The sequence below is a fragment of the Triturus cristatus genome, chromosome 10 (genome assembly GCF_964204655.1).
Source record: "Triturus cristatus chromosome 10, aTriCri1.1, whole genome shotgun sequence".
Lineage (NCBI taxonomy): Eukaryota > Metazoa > Chordata > Amphibia > Caudata > Salamandridae > Triturus > Triturus cristatus.
The window spans coordinates 636811989-636833383 of NC_140593.1; the positions used below are offsets into that span (position 1 = coordinate 636811989).

Here is a 21395-nt window from a genome sequence, read left to right on the forward strand (position 1 = left end):
CAAGTTCCACTCTAAAGAAGTCTTTTTCTGATTTTAGAATACTTTTGTTGTAGGCATTTCTGGTCTTTCTTAACAGTTTTAGTTGGGGCGAAGATAGGTGCTGTCTCCATTACCGTTCTGTTAGTCTCAGTTTTCCCCTTTCTTCATTAAGAGTTCGTTAAAACATGTTTTTTTATTTTTAACCCTTGGGTTTGGATTTCCTAAATTGCAATTTCCTATTAGGAAATTGCAATTTAAGTAATGCAACCCATTTCCTAATTTACCCATAGGTGGGAATGGAATGACAGTACCCTAATAGCAATTCCTACTTTGTGGGAATCGCTATTAAGAAATCGCAAAATTAGTACATATCATTTTGCATTTTCTAAATAGCGAATCCAATGGAATCAGTATTTAGGAAATACAAAATACCATCTTCATAAACTCTAGTAAACTTAAAAGATCCATTATGTTGTCAAGAACTAATACCAGTGTTGAGAAGAATGTGTGTAACTAAATGATAAGCAGCATAATTTTATTAGAAAATACATTGAGAAGAGAATGACAATTGGTATGAATTCAGCCGAATCAATAGAGATATAGTTAAAGGAGGAAACTGAGACTAGTTTTAGAAATACACTGGTGCACTCTAAACTTAGAATTTCACAGAAGAGAGGAGAAATGTAACAGAATGAAACTTCAGTTATGATTGGAATGAGTAAGTAAAGTTTAATTATATAGTTGATAAAAATGTAATGTTGGCTAATGAGCTCATGTTCAGAGGTATTTATCACATCTATGGTAAAAATGGCTTATTTTAGTGTTCCAGGCAACTGGGTAAGTTCTTGTTATCTAGCATTAGTGTTTCCCAAAATATATCATACTAATGTGTTGAGTGGAATGAGTGAAGTGAGTTTTAAGACAGCGAAACGTCGATTTGGTCAAGTGCTTATGGAGGCATTTGGTGTGTTGATTCCTCCTATTGGTGTGGATTTGAATGATGTGAAGATTAGAAAACATTCTACTTTGGCATATTGTTTAGCTACTAGTACTGTAGGTGCAGTAACTACATTTAATGAGGAAAGGGTTGCTATTTGTGCAATGGTAATGCAGAATAGATTAGCTTTGCAAATTTTGTTGGCAAAGGAAGATGGGTTGTGCTGTGTCGTTAAGGCTCAACAGATTTGTATGTTTAGGAGAAACTGGTGTGTGGGAACAGTTGGTTCATGATTAAGTAAGTTTGGAAATAAATTAAAAAGACTGGTGAATGTTAGGTGATGTAGGTGGTAGCTTCCCTAAGACAATACTAACGCCATTAATAATATTAACATTCGGTATTATTGGTCTAGTTCTAGGATTAAAACTTTTAGAAGTTCTTTGTTTTAAGGGGTGTTTGGCATGTAATTGTGAAAAGAAGATGACAACCAGAAAAAGAAAGAGAGATGAAACTGAACTTGATGACTGCAAAGCCAGATTGTATGATGAAATTAAAGCCTTGGAGTAGACCAAATCGGAGACGCTAAGAATGACAGCTGCAGTGCTGTAGTGTAGTGTTGAGAAGTTTGGTAATGATTCAGAAATCATCAAGGGGGGGAATGTCACAGCATTTTTAATAAATAAGCAAAATAGAATTAATTTTTTGGATGGGTTTACTTTGCTGAGACAAAATGTATTCATTTGTGTTCCTAGAGAAAAAAATGTGCAGAATTTTCCTATATTTACAACGTATTCAAGGTTCTTTGCCTGGGTCTGCTCTAAGCGGTTGCACTCTGTATTGTTTCCACTTGTTGCACAAATATTATGTTACTTTTTTATGACCTATGTACACCTTAATATATTTATGCAAGTAAGTAGGTTTTCCTAAAGTTTTCTTATTTGATGTATCCTATTTTCTTGTGCTACTAGTGGTTTATGCTAAAGTTACTTTATTAGTACATCCCTATGATGTAAGAACTCAACATGTCAAGAGTGTGCCTTTTACTGTCTGCACCCTATAAAATGTGCGCTATTAAGGGCTTGCTGGGACGCGGACTCACGGACTGAGGATATGGATTTTCATTTTGGGGCATCACTTAGCCTTGGAGATGCCCCCTTGCATCCAGCGCAATACAAAGGATCATCAACCTTGGATTCGCACAGAGTTCTGAGCTTTCGTGTTACTAAGCCCTGATGAAGTTCTCCTTGTGGGAACGAAACACGTTGGCTGAGCTGTTTGCGCTATTAATTATGGAATTAATTGAGTTGAAATAAAGACGTTTGATGCAACATAAGTGTCTTGGACTTCAATGCCAGGTTCACGCCCACTTGTATCTGGCATACAGGATGTTTTTATGAACTTTGAAGAAGAGTGTTATTACGTGATTGGTTATTTAGAGCTATAGTATTTTCCTCTGGGTGCATTAGAAATGCAGTTTGGTAAGAATATTTTTATAACTGTGGGTATAATAAATGTGAAGGAAGAGAGCATAATCTTCATCTCTGTGTCCTTAAAAGAATTGAAAATGTGCCTTCATGTTAGCTAGGAAACTTAATATTCAACCATTAAACATAAGATAATGTACAGCTTGTTGACTCTAAAACAGATTCATTATGCAACACTAGGAACTACCAAGCCTTCCCATAACAATGAGAACCTAGATAATCGAAGGAAAACATGTTTAGTTTTGTGCGCCTAAATGATGTCACCTGTCCTTATCTGTAGAAACACTGTAGCACCAATTGATGTGCAACCATTTCCTTCAAAACAAGTACCTTGCAATAGAAATATCGACTGACTGCTTCTTGAGACCATGGCTCTTGGTAAAATTCAGCTCTCCTTTCTTCTTCTGGATTACCAACCACATCTGTCATCATCTGTGAATGAAAGAACACTTCGAAGTTACAGTAGGAAGTACTTGCAGGGGGTGACACATGAGAAAAGATACAAAGAACATGCAATGATCCTTCAATATGTCAGCTTTAAAGATTATTCACAGCCAAATATGTTAGAGTATTTAAGTAAATACTGCACACTTACAGTCTCTATGATCATAACATAATATACTTAGCTCAATATCTTGTATGTAACTTATTCTGCATATTTATGTCATGCTTACTTTGTTCTATTTAGTATGCATGTCAATAACGACTGTACGCAGTTACCTTTGGATGTCTGTTTTATTTTCATTTCCCTCCTCTTGAATGAATAAGTCAGATTTGTCACAAAGCAAGGCCTCTGGGGAGAAAGTAGGAGGGGTGGAATTTGTGTTTTTTTAAGGGAAGTTTAAAAACAATTCTATAACCAATCTGAAAAACCTAGCTATTCGTGGGCTAACAGCATCTAATGGCAAAGGTATATTGGTTGGGCTTGGGAAATATACCAATTAGAGACACCTCTGGAGTTGGCTGGCTGTAAAGATGTTTCATACCAGAAAAGTTTAAGAGGATGTTTCTGCAACAATATTTTTATTTAGGACATTTCTACTACTCAAGAATGGTATGCTTAGGTAGATATAACATATTTGTTAATCACCTAGGTAGCTGTCTTTTCCGTGCCATTCTGACAGGTAGAGGGACATCTGTCTTCTACTTATCACAAGCCTATAAGTTGTGCTTTGAAGACTGAAAGGTAGATTAAGAAGCCAGTATGTCATTGACCCCCCGACTAGTAAAAGTTTCTCAAAATGTATTCTGAGCATTTTATCAGGCCAACACATAAATAGGAAAGTCGATAATTAAGGGCTCCTTTAGAGGCGATGGTAGTGAGTTCTAGATAAAAGTAAGTGGGTTTCCCCAAACTCATTGCCCTAGAGGGATGTATGTCACTACTTTGTGGGTAAGTATAACTGGAGTCACTACATTTCAGCCACTACATCAAGAGTAAAACAGTAGTTCCATTACATCAGAGCTTCTCAGGTAAGTGTTTGTGTGTGCGTGTAAAACTATATATATGTGCGTTTTAACTGAAACATATAAATTAAAACAATAGCTTGTGGAGCGTAGCTTGACGCCCAAGGAAGATGACGGCTGCACCGTGAGCTCCGGTGCGACGGCGCAAGCTGGTGACCGTTTTTCACGGGTCCTATGACCCATTCCTTTCCTAAAGTGCGGGTTTAACATTGTAAACCGTCCGGCGACCTCCTGGTAGTGCGCAAAGCACACAAGCATCAAAGAAACAAGGTAATTACCGACTCTGCTACTGCCTCAGAAATGGCCGCCATTTTGCGATGCGGCCGCTACAACTGCCGTTTATACAGCGCTGTGGTGATGTGCCTCATTGTTCCGTTTCCAGAGGATAATAGTCGACCTTCAACAGCATGCTGAGATACATGCTCACCTTCTTTTAATTTTTTTTTCTTCTTCTTTTTCTCTCCTTTTGGCACTTTTGAAGTCTTGTAGCCCATTATTTCCCTTAAGTGTAGATCTAACATGATGTACCACCCGACTATCACCTTGTAGAGCGCGAAGGCCACCAGCAATGAAGGGAAAAGGTATTTCACGACTCCGCTACTGCCTCAGAAACGACTGCCAGTTACCATATGCGGCCGCTACAAATGCCGCTTCTACAGCACTGACGTGACGCATCTCAGTTTTCTCATTGTTCTGCCTCCAGAGGAGAATGTCGACTCTTAACAGCATGCTGAGGTGCACGCTTACTTTATTTTGAATATTCTCTCCTTTTCTTTTTCATTTGGCACTTTTGAAATTTCATACATGGATAAAGGAAGGTCTGCATAGCTATTGGGAAGGTTGTCTACTATGTTCCTCGTTTTTGCATTTTAGTGTCTGTTGGCAAAAGGAACTCGTTCTCGATAAATAAGACTGTTATTTTACCTCATTCAGCATTTTAGTTCTCACTAAATGTCATAGTTGACTTTGTTTCACCATAACTAACTTTGTTTCATCGAGAAGCTATCTTTGGCGTTTCTGAAGCTATTATTTGGGCAAAAGAAAGTCTATGTCATTATTAAGAGGCCTAGTTCACTTGTCCTTCGCTTTGACTTTTTGCCAAAAGACATATGCCCTAAACAATCAGCACGATATCTGACCCTAGTCAGTACTTGGATGTTCACTAGCTGTCGTACCTGATGTTCTCATACAAAGTAATCTGCACTTCTATAAACTCTGTCCGCATGCAGCTTATGGGGAGACTCAGAAGGCGTAATTCTTCTACTTTATCACCGACACGCAGATTCATCAAGAACTCCACACTTTTCTCAAAGCTCGCCGCAATGGAATCTACCCCTGTCTCTCAGCCAAGGGTCAACCTGTCTTCATCCACGACATCAACGGTAACTATTGCAGTTAATCCTGCCAAGGTTAATCCCAAGCGTCTAAAAAAAAAAAATCCTTCTCCTGCAAAGTCACCACCTCCTGCCTCGTTGGACCTGTGATTGGAAGAAATACGCTCCTTAAAACCCTTTATGGAAGAAACAAATACTAAACTTCAGTTTCTTACTGAAAGGTGGTCTCAATTGGATGAATGACTTCTCGCAGTGGAACAGAGCGTTTCTTCATGTAATGCAACTGAAAGCACAATGAACACTCTTCAGTCACAAGTCTCTTCCTTGCAGAAACAAGTCAAAGATTTGGAAAACAGAAATAGAAGAAATAATCCCCGCATATATGGTTTGCCAGAAAACACAGAGGGTGCTTACTCTCTCTTCTTCTTCAAAAATGTTCTACCTAAAGTGAAGGGTCTATCTGAGGATACTAATTTGAACATTCAATGCGCACACAGACTGGGCCATCAACATTTCAATACTTCTGGCTCTAACCATTCAAGAGGTGTCATTTTGTATTTCCTGGAATATACAGATCTTCTTAAGGTTCTTTCAGCTTCTAAAAAATCAACGCTCATCTCTTGGCTGGGTCATACGTTGTTCTTTTCACAAGACTAAGCTAAGAGTACTGCGGATAGACGAAGAGACTTTCTAAATATGAGACCGGATCTTCGCGCTCTTGGAGCAAGATATGGCCTCTTCCTTCCTTGTCTTTTTAAGGTCACCTATAGGAATAAGACAACCTCCTACAAAGACCCGGTTAAGCTGAAAAGTTTTCTCAATTTCTGTAGTGTTGAAACTATGGACACTTCTGGCGCTTCAACTTCTCAATTTGGTTGAATATATGTTTTCAGTATAATGTTGATGCTATCTCTTTTGCTTACATTTTTGATTACTTAGTGCTTTTCTCTTAGGTCATTCTCGTTTTTCGTTGTCTTGATTATATTGTGAATGTTACATTACTAATTAACAATTTACGCTTATCCATTTCCCCCTATAGGCATCCCCGTTTGATGTCTTTCTCGTTGTCTCACACCTTGCCATATCCAGTCGCCCTCGTGCCCCTTTCCGTAAGATCTGGACGCACCAGTCTTCCATGTGGTTTCACCTCCCCCTCATCCTCCTTTTTGGAATTTTATAGGTATGTGGTTTTTCTCATGCGTTATTCTAGTTTTCTCATCTTTTGTTGTTTTTCCTCTACTTTTAACTCCTTCTTTTTTCTCTCTGTATCTTTTTTCTTTACTTGCTATTTCCAGAATTCTCCATTTCTGATACTCTTCTTCATCTCTATTATAATATTCAGGATTATATTTTTTCTTATTTACATTACGTGTTTTTTTCTGTATCAAGTTTATATTCTTTCTGGTCTATCCCAATTTGTTTTTTTAATAGGTAATCTATGTCATTGAATATTGTTACTTGGAATGTTCAAGGTTTGAATTCACCAACCAAGAGGCAGCGTGTCTTAACGCATCTATCGAAGTTGAAAGTAGATATAGCAATGATTCAGGAATCACACCTTACAGAGTCTGAATCCTTAAAATTAAAGAGAGATTGGGATGGTGATGTTTTTTTCTCTCCAGGTGATGGTAAGCGTAATGGTGTTATTACATTGTGTCACAAATCTCTTCATGTTAAACATGTGTCTCAAGAAAATGATGATGTAGGTCGCTGGTTATTTACAGATTTATTGATTGGGAAGGTTCCACTCTAATATTTATGCACCAACTACAGGTGATTCCCTTTTTTGGTCTCACCTTGCAAAAAGATTGATGCAGTGTTCCCAAGATAATCTTATTTTGGCAGGCGATTGCAATCAAATCATAGACCGCTTCATTGATAGTAATTCCCTGACATCCTTTATATCATCTAAAGCTCATAAATCATTCTTACAAGCCTTTCAGCATAGACATTTAATTGACGCATTGAGATTATGCAATCCCACCCTGAGAGAATATACATACTTCTCCCCAGCACATCAGATACATTCACGCATTGATCACATTTTTATCTCTCACAATATTACTCAATCCATACAATCTGCAGAAATTGGCTCCATATTGATATCTGATCATGCCCCTGTATTTATTTCATTAGATATTCTTAACAAACCTTCTGTCTCTAGACGTTGGCGCTTTAACAACTTATTGCTACTTGACCCTATTTTTACTTCCTCTTTCACCTCTTTTTTGAAGAATATTTCCATTTTAATGAATCTGACATTCTTCCCTTTCATTTAATATGGGATGCTTTTAAAGCCACAGCATGATTTCAATATTAATTACGTCTCTAAAAACGACACAATGCCTGCGAGATTGCTACAGGCCTTTTTTTGCAAAGATAAAGAGACTGGAAATTCCTACTATACTACCAAGTCGACAGATTGTTTAGCAGAACTCATAGCAACTAAACTTCAATTTAATAAGGAATCCACTGAGAATGCGTCTCTATACTCGCTCAAATCCAGTGCAAAATTATATTGTGGCCAAAATAAATCTGGTAAGTTATTGGCAAATTACCTTAAAGTTAAAAAACACAGATCCAACATTGAGTGGATATTTGATGAGATTCTGCAAGAGTTTTATAGCTTTTATGAATCCCTGTATACACCAGAAGCCTCACCTACAGATGATAATATTTCGGACTATCTTTCTTCCATTGAAAAATCTTTTGACGCTCACTTGAATTTTGATTCATTTGAACTTGATATCTCATTGAAAGAATTATACACTGCATTACTCACACCTGAAAAAGACAACGGCCCAGGTCCAGATGGCTTTACTGTCGAATTTTTCTCATATTTTTCCCAGCTACTCCTTCCCAAATTACACAAGCTTTTAATTTCCTTTTTACAAACAGGGACTTCTTCTGGCTCCTTTTTAGAGGCCTTAATTTGCCTCATACCCAAAGAGGATAAAGATCCATGTTTCTGTAAAAACTTATAGACCAATTAGTGAATATTGATTATAAAAAAAATTCAAAGTCCTTGTCCTTGAGATTAGAATCATTTCTCCCTGATCTCTTGGGTAAAGAACAGTCAGGTTTTGTAAATGGCAATTTCCTGACATAAAATACACGCTTATTTTTTGACATACTCTCTAAATCCTCTCACATTTCCGAATCTGTAGCTGCTATTGCCTTAGGTGCGGAAAAGGCGTTTGATAGAGTTTACTGGCCTTTTATTTTTTCAACGCCTAAATGGTTTGGTTTTGGTCCTAAAATTGTTAGTCTAATTTCTCTATTATATTAAAATCCTAAGACGGCGGCAATTTTTGCTAACGGCCTTACCTTTTCATATTTTAACTTGGGAGGAGATTTTAGACAAGGTTGTCCCTTATCCCCCTTTTTGTTCTATTTAGCTTTAGAACCTTTTTTATCTAGAATCTGCCAAAATTCAAACATTTTTGGATTTGCTTCTGAACAAACGCACGTTAAATTGGCAGCTTATGCGGATGATATTTTGTTATTTCTCTCGAAGCCACAATCCTACCTTCCAACAAGAAGCAAATGCTTACTCCTCTGTTTCAGGATATAAACATAATAATGATAAATGCAAAATCTTACGATTGACTAAATTTACTTTAAAGGATCATTTTAAAATAACCAATTTTAAATGGAACCCTCATCATATAAAGTATCTAGGCATGTACATCTCTGCATCAATCAATTTGTCAATCTCCATTCATTTAGATAAATGTTCTTTGAAAATATCTTCCCTGTTAGACAAAAGGCACCCTCTATACCTTTCTTGGTGCGGAAGGTTAGACACAATAAAGATGATATTATCCCCAATAGTTCTTTTTACTATTTCTAATATTCCAATTACCATACCTCAAACGTTTTCTAAAAATAATTAATTCCTTATTATCATCTTTCCTCTGGAATAACAAAAAGGCCCGCATGTCAGTATCATGGTTCACCCGTCCTAAATTGGAAGTTGGTGTTAATTTTCCTGACTTCTCTAGCTACCATAAAGCTTTTATTTTGCGTCAATCTTCTCACTGGCTAATAGGACCCTCACTGGAATCTCCTCTGTGGGTTAAGCTTGAACATTCATACCTTACATTCTTTTCCCTCCAAGAATATCGGTCATTTACTCCGAAACCCCAGATATTATCTACTCCTATTGTTAAACACACAAATAAATTATTGGGTACACTCTTGTTAGATAATTCCACTGACATAGGAACACTCCTACAATCTACCATATGGCATAACAAGCACATAATGATTAAAGGTAAGCCCATCTATTGGAAATCATGGGGACTGAAAGGTATTCTATGGGTTAATCAACTAATCAAAATGATAAGATCATATCTTTTAATCAGGCTAGTTCTATTTTTGATTTCCCTATCTCATTTCATAATAATTACCAATTGCTACAAAATGCTTTAAGTCTAGATATTGATCAAACTGTTTCCACTCCTGTCTTGTCCAACACTACTACCAATATCACTTGTGCGTTTCTAACCTCTTGTCCCAAAGCATCAGCTATATATACTTGTTGACGCAAATTAAAGACCTAGAGACAAAACTAAAGTGGAAGTGGACTGGGAACGCGATTTAGATGTAAACTGGCCCATTCATTTATGGAATAAAATTTGGCTTAAGATAGGACAATCCTCTAGAGCAGCTAATACCACGCAGACGCTTTTCTTTATCTATAATAGATTACTTCTTTCCCCCACAATTCTTCATAAGATAAACGCTGATATACCCAATACCTGCTGGTCATGTTCCTCCACAAATGCTGATTTAAAACATTTGCTTTTTACTTGCCCTTATGTCCATGATTTCTGGAAATGTGTTTATTAGAAATGAGTTGTATTCTTGATAAATGACCAGATTTGTTATAAAATCCTGTATTTTCCTCTACCCCCTCTTTTACGATATATTGATGCTATAAACATGAATTCATGTATAATCATATGTTTACATATCATCTTGTATATACATCCTTTACTGTACTTTCTCTTTCTTTCTTTTTCTTGAATAAACTTTATTTTTTTAAACTTAAAAAAAACAATAACTCGTGCCCTAAAGAAACTACAACTTGCATGCCTGCCATGCAGTGTTGTTATCAATGATGTAATTTCAGATTCAGCAGTGATGTTATCAATGATTTCATAAAACATGGCATGAGTGATGTATTATGTGAGGTTTGAGGTGCATGGTGAGGGCACAAGTTATATGTACTTTAGGGCACGAGTTATAGTTACACCATACCCCTCTAAAGCACACAACTCCCCATTGTGCACAGTCTTTGACAGTGCATGCCATGAGATTGTGCCCAACCCCCACAGGTGTGCACCACGAACTATATAAAGTTTAAAATATTAAGGCTGTTATGTAAGTAAGACAGACTTATTGACTTTGTCAAATGGGCAGAACACTAAAATATAAATTGTGCGCTTATTGGCTTTATCAACTGGTCAACATATATAAAATAGACCTATTGCCTTTGTCAAAAAAGCACCAATAAATAATCAAATGTATATTCCGTTAATTCACACATTGCAATGTTTACTAAAAGTGATTGTCATGATTTTTTTTAAAAATAAAGTCTTAGTAAAAAAAACATGAACATGTATTTGAGTCTTTCGTTTAAAACAATTCAGGCCACAAAATGTAGTCATAGAAACAAACACAGGTATCTTTGCTCTCTAGCTGAACGGCGTAGAGCTCTGACTTGAGTGAGTATGGTTAGCTCTTCTGTGGTCATGGATTTAATGACCTAGGAGGATTACTGTTCCTTTAATGTTGCTGGGGGGCAACTGCACTCGTTATAGCACCCGACAACATAAAACAATGCTTGATGGGGCCCCTTCTAAGGGAATCACTAGGAATTTAAATAAGAAGCCCTCAAAGGGCATCTTTCGGAGCTTCATGCTCGAGCAGTGAATAATAAATGTGCGGCTCCTGGGGTATCCACAGCTTTATTTCTGTTGGGGCAGCGGGGGGAGACCCAGGACGCCCACTACCCCACTGACTCCCTACAAGCGACCCCATAGGAAATGCAGGAGCCAACACATTTTTTTAAAATGTTATTTTTTAGATAAGCTGGAGTGCCCCGGTGCCCAACCGGTCACCCCCTATCTTTTTTTTTTTACATTGGGGTCACAGAGGAGCCCCAGGACCTCTGCGGCTCCTCTGGCTTGCTGCAAGCTACCACATTCTATGGGACATCTTTTTCATTTTTAAACTGGGGCACCCTACATATAGTGTTGCCATTGTTTGGGGCTGCAGACGGCGCCTCAAGGCCCCCGCAGACTTCCTTGTCCGCAGCGTTCTGGGTGTTTTGCAGTCAGAGTACGACATGGGCTGGGATTCCAATGTAGAGAGCATTTCTGTAATCGACAAATTGCATATTGAAGAGAACCAGGGCTCAAAAAAGTCTTTAAGTGGTTGAGGGTGCAGGAACATCTAAAATCAACAGTATATCTAGTGCTGGTTTGAGTAGTAGTAAGTCTGGTTTACAGGCACAGGCACTTGATGGTCGGCACGGGAGAACTACATTTCCCAGCAGCCTCGGCGGACGTCTGACGTCACACGCACCGCCCCACGTGACACCAGAACACCCGGGATAAGGCGAGGCAGCGGCAGAAGACGCTGCCGAACATTCCTGGAAGTCCGGTTCAGATGCTGGCCATTTGCTGCAATTACCTGGTCTCGGAAGGGTGCCATTAGGCACCACTCGTTTCATATTCCTTTTGGGAGTACACAGAGACTTGTGTAGGTGCTCATTAACATATTTCCCTACGTTGGCGAGTTTTCGTTACCGTGACAGTTTGTCCACAGAGCTCTTGCGAGGGAAGTAGGGTGCTTCTGGTCATAGTGACTTTTGCGCTACATTGCACATGTAAACTCCTCCTCGTGGAGAGGGGCTCTCTTATTTGTCTGTTGGCGAGTCCAGGACAGTTGGCTCATGCAGGGAAGAATTTGTTAGCCTACATAGTACTGGGCTAGAGTTACCAAGAGAGTGACTTTGAACTCTCAACTTTGTTCTTTTTCTATGCCTGAATTATTTCCTGGATACAACTGTTTGGGTTGCGTAACAACGCAGGTCACAGTCTGCTGATGGTACTTTTGAGTTTTCTTGCACCTTGTGTTCGTGTCTTACGTGACTCACAGTTTTTTGCACCTTCTACCTTTACCTCCACAGGGGTGATTCAAGGCAGGTGATCTATCTGAGCTAGAAGTCCTCATTCCACTATATAAGGGTAGGTGTTGCATATAGGAAAGAAAAGTCACACGTTACAGAAGGAGGGAGGTTCAAGCCTGAGTGGTAGCCTCATGTTATGTTTTGTGTCTTACAGTATATGGTGTGAGGAATTGAGATTACATGCTCAACACCCCTGTCAGCCGGCAGCCTTTTCTTTCTTTGCAGGTCAGTGGAAGTATGGGTTCAGTTAAGCCTAGTGGGAGTAGGGATTTATCGGAAATGTCTAGGTGGTAATCAGTTCTCTTGTATTCACAGGTCTCCCTCCCAACTCTCCCCATCCTTCCCTTCCCCCGCTTGACCATCCTTTAGTCTGTGTGTATATCATATCCAGACTTGGGGCTGTCGAGAGGTGGGCCCCTAAGAGCATCGATTTGATCCTGAGGAAACGTTCAGACCTGGGACAGAATAATCGTCCCACAAATAGATTTATCCTCCCGGTCGAGCTTATCCTAAGATGGCCACCTTAAAAGATATCATGGCAGCGCTAGCAACAGCGCAGGTTGAGCTTACGGCCTCACGCAACAAAACCGCTGCAATACAGGCAAGGGTGGATAGGATGCAACAGAATCCTTTTGATTTTGGTAATCCATCACAGCCCACAACTAGTTCTATGGTGGTGGAGATCCCTTTCACCTATACCTCTCGCCCCACCCGAGAAATTCACTAGACATAAACAAAGTACAGATTTTCATAACGCAAATCCTTCTCCATTTTAACTGCAAGCCTAAGCTGTTTTCCACTAATCAATCACGAGTAGCATTTCTAATATCGTATTTGGCAGGAGATGCTGCTCAGTGGGGAGTCCCGTTCGTTAGAAGAGACGATCCTATGTTACACGACTGGGATACTTTCAGGGAGGCGTTCGAGAGAACCTTTGATCGAAGAGCAGATACCTTTTCGGCAGACCGAGAACTACTCGATCTGAAACAAGGGAATAAGGACTTGATCGGATACCTAAACACCTTCCGGAGGTTGGTAGCGGAAACACAGTGGCCCGAAAGCAAGCAATCGGCTATCTTCTATCAGGGCCTTCGGGAAGAACTGAAAGATGTGATTGCCCAAGTGGATTCCCAACCTAGTACGTGCTCCGCCCTGATCAAATTGACAATGCGTTTGGACCATCACTTAAGAGAGCGAAAAGGGGACGGCAGAAGGAAAGAAAGGTACACCCCTCGTTTCCAAGGACCCAAACCTCAGGATCCGGGTGCCATCTCAGAACCTATGGAAATCGGAACAGTGCATGCATCTCTGACCCCGGATGAGAGAGACTTTCGGCAGAAGAATTGATTATGTCTGTATTGCGGGAAGAAGGGGCATTATCTAAGAGAGTGTCCGGTGAAACCCAAGTTCAGTCGTCCACAACTGGGAGCAGCTGTTGTGAACAATCCTAAACCCTGGAGGGAAAACTGAAACGCTCAGGACATGAAGAAGGGGAGTCTTCGAGCGTTCTGTATATCCCTTCTATCAAGAAAGACCCGTTTGTTTGTAAAGAGCATTTCTTCATCCCGGTGGTGTTGTATTTAGACCAAAAACCTTGCTACACACAAGCCATGGTTGATTCCGGAGCGACAGGATGTTTTATGCATACAGAAGAAGCCCGCAGATTGGGGGTTCAGCTTGTCTCGAAACCGGTACCCGATGTTGTATTTGCGGTGGATGGGAAACAATTGGAATCAGGACCCATATGTCAAGCTGTATTGTAGTTCCTATTTCCATAATAGGCTCTGCGCACTGGAATAATATACCCTATAGATTTGGCATAGGACTGAGGTCAGTATGCCCCTATCGAGTATATTAAACTTAATTACTTTGTGCCAGCTAACTCAGAGGCCACTAGAAATTCCTTGTAAACATGAAGGGAGGAGTTTCTGGCAACCGCATAAACATGACAACTTTGTTTCCCTTTAGAATCGGAACACTCATAGAATCGTGGAAACAACAGATAACAGTTTCACTCAGCTAATCGTGCATGCTTAGTTTCTTCAGAGTTACACAGAAAGAATAGACGGGCATTTCAATCAAAGGATTTATTGAACAGTCTTGTTTCTCGTGTAAGAGATATGAGCTGTTCCAATGGTAAGACAGTATGCGAGATATATTATGTACAGTGTAAGCAGTAGAAGGAAATAATACTGCACTAGCATTATCTTTTAGCTATGACACATATATTCATATACATAAATCACATAAGCTAAAAATGCGAGTACTCATAAGATGCTTCTCTAACTAGTTCCACCCCAGTGAACCTAACCTAAGTGTAGTACAAGGTAAGAAGTAGGTTATGTATTCCATAGTATGGTATGCTACAATCTGGTATGCCAAGAGTCCCTCTAGGTTCCAGTCAGCTCCATACTTTGAGAATGAGAGAGGTGGGAATCTCTTTCCAGGTCTCAAACTAACACCCTGCGTAGGGAGTCAGAACACTGGAAACTGGATTCTCTGCGAGCAGGGATGACAGCGTCTCTTGTCAGTGCGTCAGGCTGGGACACGGGCTCCTCTAAAGTCGAGGTCTCCTCCTACTTGCTTGCGCAAGGGAAGGTATATTAATACCTGGTAGGTGTCTTGGAATGTTAGCATTGACTTAAAGTCGGGCAGAAGAAGACGTCAGGAATTAACCCTTAAGGAATAGTGGTTCATGCATAATAAATGAGTTCTTGGAGAAATCAATAATCCTGTGCTAGGGGAACTCCAAAGAGCTTAAGGGTCTGGTTTCTAAGAACTCGTTGTGACGTTGGGGTGGACAGATGTAGGTGACCATGCCTCTATTTGAATAGCATGGCTAATGCCTATATAAGGACTGGGATCTTATACCTATATAAGGGCAATGCAAATTCTGCCTATGTAAGGACATGTTTCGGGAAAACCTATATACGGACATCTAAAGCAGAATACAACACCCACTCCACTTTCGAATGAACGATAATACTAAATGCTAAACATTAAATACTAAACATTAAATCTGAATACCACATGTTGCAAAAAAACATTTGTAAAAGCACACTAAAATAAGTTTTTTTAAAACCTTTGCTAAACATGTAATGCAAATGTACTGTACATTTTAAAGCAGATTTTCATTCTAAGCATATATCGGAAATAAATTCAATATGAATGAATAGAAATATATGCACATGACGAAATGGTTGACAATTATTCAAAAACCAAAGCCATTTCATACATGTTACTAAATGAATTAGTGGTAAATAAGGTGACAATGTGTCCCCGGAAGTCTTCAAAGAAGTCTGTTCTAAATGAATAGTTCTACGGTAATCAGATTGAATTGCCATGTATTCTCAAATTTTGGGGGAAAAAAAACAATCAATTTTAGGAAGAGTTCCAAGTTTTCTGTTTTGAAAATATGGAGGCCAAATTCATAGCTTCCCCCGTACACTGTGACCCGACTCAAATTCTGTGCACGGGTCTGGTGGAAACATGAAATCATCTACTCCTGTAGACAAAAGATCATTTACCGATGTCGGTGACAGTTGGAACACATCGTTTAGAAGGTTAACTGCACAGAGATGTAAAGCATCGCCTTCAGCATGGGATGCCGCAGCAATGTTCACGTCCGTTGTTACCTGTGTGCCTGTTGATCCATCTCGTACCTCAGAAGCAGCAGGAAGAATCTGTGAGATCTCAACGAATGCCGTCATTAGGACTAGTAGACTCTGGAGACAACACAGAGCATGGGCCGTTATTGGGTCCAGCAGAGTATCGATATCCGTTGGCATGACTGATGGGCGTGTCAGACAGATGTCTAGCACGCATTCTTCACCGCAAAGCAGGCATCGTAGAACAGGTAAGATGCAATCTTGCCAGATTGGTCTAAATGACAGACACCATGTTGTATTAAGTTCCCATAGATGAGGTTTGCCCAAAAGTTGCACTATGCGCTCACGGCACTTCCATTCTAGGAGAGCTTTCTCCAAGTTGCTGGGAGTGACGCCAGTGGATAGGCTTGCCATAGCGTAGTAGTAGGAATAGAAACAGGATTCCTGCAACGAGTGCTAGAATTAATGGCAGACCACCAAACACCGAATGCACAAAGTTTGGATTGATTCCGAGGACTGCCTGAAAAGGTGTTAACAGTCCTGAACATATGGTCTTAAATACATGTACAATCCCGCTCGAATCAGACATGTTTAAGATACGTCCCATCATTTCTACGAAATGTACAGGGCAGTTAATACGCATTAGAGCCTGTATCTCAGCCAAAGTCCTTGCAATTTATAGAACATAGGTTTCTTTGGCCGAGGTCAAAGGCACGGTCTGTTCCAAAAGCATGGCTTTCATTCTGCTTAAAGTATCAAAACGTATAAAAGAAACATTCAATGAAGGCCATAGAGGCGACTCCCTGACTGTGTCTATTTGGGGGAACAATACTTGCATACAACAAGTAACCCTGGAGCTAACCGTTACCAGATATGGGATTACTGGCAACATGCCACAGCAACCTCGATCATTCAACCTAAGGTAACTCCCGTTAGAAAGTTGGCTAAACGTTGGATTAATCACAGCAGCTGGTCTACCCTGCAGGTGGCAGAACAAGTTTGCCGCAGAACCATTACAAGCCCTGTGTAAAGAAATGTCCTGACATATGAGTGATCTGCTCAGTGCATTTTCACAGTGTGTACCGCTTAGAAACACTTCACGACTCCCACTCCAACATCTGTATTCGTAAGGTAATTCCCAGGATGTCTTAATGTATTCTTTACCCAACCTTTAAAATTTGCCTGCTTGCATTTTTTTGAGACAATACTGAAAATGAAAAGTAGTGACGGGCAGAGTTATTTTGCCATGGATAAGCCAATCTGTAGCTGTTTTTTCTGCTACCATAAATGGTAATTTTTCCAGTTTTTCAATGCTCAGCACTGTATACTTTGCTCCCCTTTGTGTCAGTTCGATCTGTTTATCCGTGAGATTGTATTCTGAAAATAGAGACGACGTGTTAATGAAACGCCAAGGCACATAGCCTGCACACAAGGATTGCAGCGTCCAGCCTAATAACAGAATAGAACGTAACTGAGATTGGCCTTGTTGTAACATGGCTAAATCTTGTTCCAGTATGTCAACAGCAGAGGGTACAATGTTGTCCAGTGAATATATTCTGGATGACAAAGTTGTTAACCCATTGTCGACCACAGTGAGAGATTTCTCTAAGTTAATACGATCAAGCTCACATATTCTTTCTGCAGCCTCTGCCTGTGAAACCTTCCATATTTTATTATAAACAGCATAAATGTCGGCATATATGAAACGTTTTTGATGCGGTTTTCTTGGTCCTAGCAAGAAATCCCTAAGGTCTGCGTTTTCTTTAAGTAAAGATAAGTGTTGTTTCACATCCTCAAGTGTAGATTGTTGTAACCAGTCGAGGCACAATTTTCCTACACTGTATGTTGTTACTACCCCCGGGTGCTGTCGTTGAACATAACGTGGGTCTGACCAATGGATAGTAAAGCCCTGTATTCTATTCAGGAATCTTTCTTGACAGATGTTTGTGTCTGTGGGCCAGAGCAGCCACTTCTTCCAATCAGGATCTGATCTGTTGTTTTGTAGTATTGTGTCTACTGTGACCGCTCCCTGTGTAGTGCTATTACTTGCAGGTGTTGGTACAGCAGGTGTGTTCATGTGTTTGATCTTGGCTAATCCAAGGCAAGACGTTTGTTGCACAGTGTCATTCAAAAACATTATTTGCTGTGGGATGATACAGGCTCTAAACAAAGCTTCAATCCCCTGCACTTGCCAATCTTTAGAACCCCAGACAGATTTTGTGTCGATTGTGTCCTTCCAAAAGTCAAACCCTTGTCTAGACAGTAGGGCAATAAAGGCTGCAGAATAAATCTGTTTTGTATTAGTTAACATAATTTTCTGTCCTGTTTTGTTTACATTTCTATAGAAAAAGAAATCTGGATCAGATGTATTGGACCCTGGAAAATATGGAAACTTATTTGCAAACGTTTTTGAACTACCCTTTGGTGCTGTAGGACAATGTTCCCATTGGTTAAACATAAACACATTTCTAGGTGTTGCAGATTTATGCAAGAAATGATGACCATAGAGGTTGTAACAATAAAGCTGTTTTCACTGTTAGAGAACGCAGCAGACCTTTCTAGATCAGACATCATGTTATTAACAGTCTCAAAGTCCCAATCATCAGAATAGGTACTGGAGGTAATAGTCACTTAATGAAATTTTAAATAAATGTGGAATCTTCAAAAGTTCAGTCGGGCCGAATATGTCGAAAACGGTTTTGTCCCAAACTATACCATCCTGTATAGGAACGGCTGTGATGTTCACTGCTGACAAGTCTCTTGCTTCACGATGGGATGATTAGTGTGGTTTTAAAAGTAAGTTCACATTTTTACTTTCAGTGTCCAAACGAATGTATCTGCCATTCATAAGCACGCTAAGAGTCATTACCAAAGCTAGCCAAAGCAGAAAGAAAAATATTCCAGAAATAATCCATAGTTCAATCCATGGTGAAACCAGATAAGTCTCTTTCAGAAAATGAAAAAAGTATTTTACTTGTTGTTTGAAAGTTTTTAGGGCTGGCGTCGTTTCAGGCTCACTTGGATCCTCAGAAAACGTATCAAAGTTAATGAAGTATCCAGAAGCAGGTTGGTCAATTGTTGGAACTGCATCAGGATTTGCCGAAATCGCTGGAACCAGTTGATCATGTGTTACGTTGGTGTAGACAGGTGTATCTGGACAAACTGTTACTTGAATTTCAAGAGGGATGAATTCCATAGCATTGTTACTTAGTCCTTCATTTCTTACTGATGAATTCTTGATGGTTATGAGTCTTTCAGTCTGAACCTCTTGGATAGTAGCGAGAGGAGGGCGTCTGCTACTAGGTCAGAGTCCACGAGGCCTACTATTTAATATCAGCCACATAATGTGGTTTGATGAGGTCGATTGACACAAATCTTTTCTCCTTTTTTCCAGCAAGGGGCGGCAGAAATACTGTTCTTGTTCCGTGGACGGCTAGGACAGGTACTGGTTTTCTGTAAGAAGGTCCAAATTCCTTCTTGTCCTCAATCTTTTCTCTGACTAGATCCCCAACTTTTGGGATCCAGACAGGCCTTGCTGGGACTGCCGGTTTTTCCCCAGTGGTGGTTGGCTTCAGGAACACGTTGCTTTGTTTCGATCTTAGTTCATTTAGATCCTGTAAAACAGCCAAACGATCTTTGATATCAAAGTGTTTATTTCCCACCACTGTGCTTCTACATTCGAGATCAGGACCCCACATTCTTATCCCAAATAGGTCCTCATTTAGAGTGACCCCCCTAGAGTACTTCTTGGCAAATTATTTAATAAGCGTTGGACCCAATAAAGATGTTTGACCCACCCATCACCCGAAACTAATATTCCAGCTGTTAGAGACTGCTTTCTGTCCCGGTTTTTCCTTTCTACAACAGAATTTCCCTCAGGATGAAACAGAGAGGAGTACCGCAATGCCACGCCCAAACAGGCCATGGCTTCTTTGTAAGCCCGAGAGCTAAACGCAGGGCCCTGGTCAGAATGTAGTGTGCCAATTGCGTATGTGCCGATAAAGACTCGCAAATCTTTTATAACAGTTCGAGCGTCAGCCGAGCGCTGAGGCCACATCCATAGGAACCTTGACTTAGTGATTGTTGGAATGCATTTGTCATAAAGGATGCCTGTGCATAGATAGTCTAATGCTGTCTAACAATGGTGTCTGTACTGGGCAGGCTACCTCGTAGTCTGGTGTCTAGTGGCGTTCTGCATTGCGCTGTCTATTGCAGTCTCTGCAGTCATTGATGAAGATGCGAATCAGTGTATTCAGTCAAACCACCAGTACATCTCTTTTTAATGTTAATATTGTTTTAGAGATCCCCTGATGTGACAGACCCTCCCTAAGATGTGCTTCATAAATCAAAGCTGCTCTATGATCCATGTTTGGAATTACCCTATCCCAGGGATTCAAGCAAAAGGAACGTTGTTCGCATCAATTACATAGGAGTACTGGAGTGGAAATTTCTTTGGAAACGCTGCACCACTGCCTTTGCTTGAAGCATTGGCAGCCAACAATATCTCACTGTCTATTCTCGTTTTTGAATGAGTGATCGCAGCTACGGAAGCCGTCTGAACAGCCCCATTTGCGGCTTTTTCAGCCAATGAATTCCCTGCAACGTGAACGCCATCACGTTGATGACTCAGCGTGTGTATCATGTGAGCTTTTGGTAGTTTGTTTCTCAACTGAACTACTTGTTCCCAAAGCGTTTTATGCTTTACTGTGCCACCTTTTGCATCTTTGAATCCGCTTTGAAGCCAATTCTGTAAATATTCATTTTATGACTGAACACAGTAAAAGGAATCGCACACTATTAGTGTGGGGAATTCGCAATCTGTACTTTCAAGTGCCAGTTTGAATGCTTGTAGTTCAGCTCGCTGAGCTGTACAATCTCCTAGAGATTGAGTTTTAGTGACCATTGGTCGGAAGTTACCATCGCGCATGCGACCTTTAACGATTGCGCACACTGCACTGTAAGCCTGCTTACTCCCTGATGCAGGTTGTGCTGATCCGTCAATATAAATTATAAATTTGTACTGATCGAGAGGCAGAATTTCAGTGGGCAGAGGACATTCATGTTCATATTGCAGGAATGCTTGTGTTTTTAAATCAGGATCAAAAACATATTCAACATCTATTGCAGCAAGATAATTATCTAATTGAATCCATCTAGGATGTAAAGCTTTTGCATTTGGAATGCTCGCTTTTGTAACCGCCTCTAAGGCTGGTATTGGAGTCACGACAATAATGCGTTTCCCCTGTGCTAGTGCTCTTTCTTTTGCTACAGCGGTTTGAACTGCTGTCAGTATTTTGTCTGTTGAAGTGAAGCGCATTTATGCTTGTGTATACAAATGTGATTTTTATGCTTTTGGTACTTTTTCACCCTCATTAAATGTTAAAT

At 40.0% G+C, this 21395-nt stretch overlaps 1 protein-coding gene across 6 annotated transcripts in view; it reads right to left on the minus strand.

Moving 5' to 3' along the window:
- Window positions 1-21395, minus strand: part of SMARCD3 (SWI/SNF related BAF chromatin remodeling complex subunit D3) — a 1344655-nt gene that overhangs the window by 140856 nt on the left and 1182404 nt on the right. For all 6 annotated transcript variants that reach the window (XM_085632183.1, XM_085632187.1, XM_085632184.1 and 3 more), the window contains one exon: window positions 2731-2832. In XM_085632183.1, the coding sequence (XP_085488309.1) occupies window positions 2731-2832 (102 nt within the window). The remainder of the gene's footprint in view (window positions 1-2730; window positions 2833-21395) is intronic.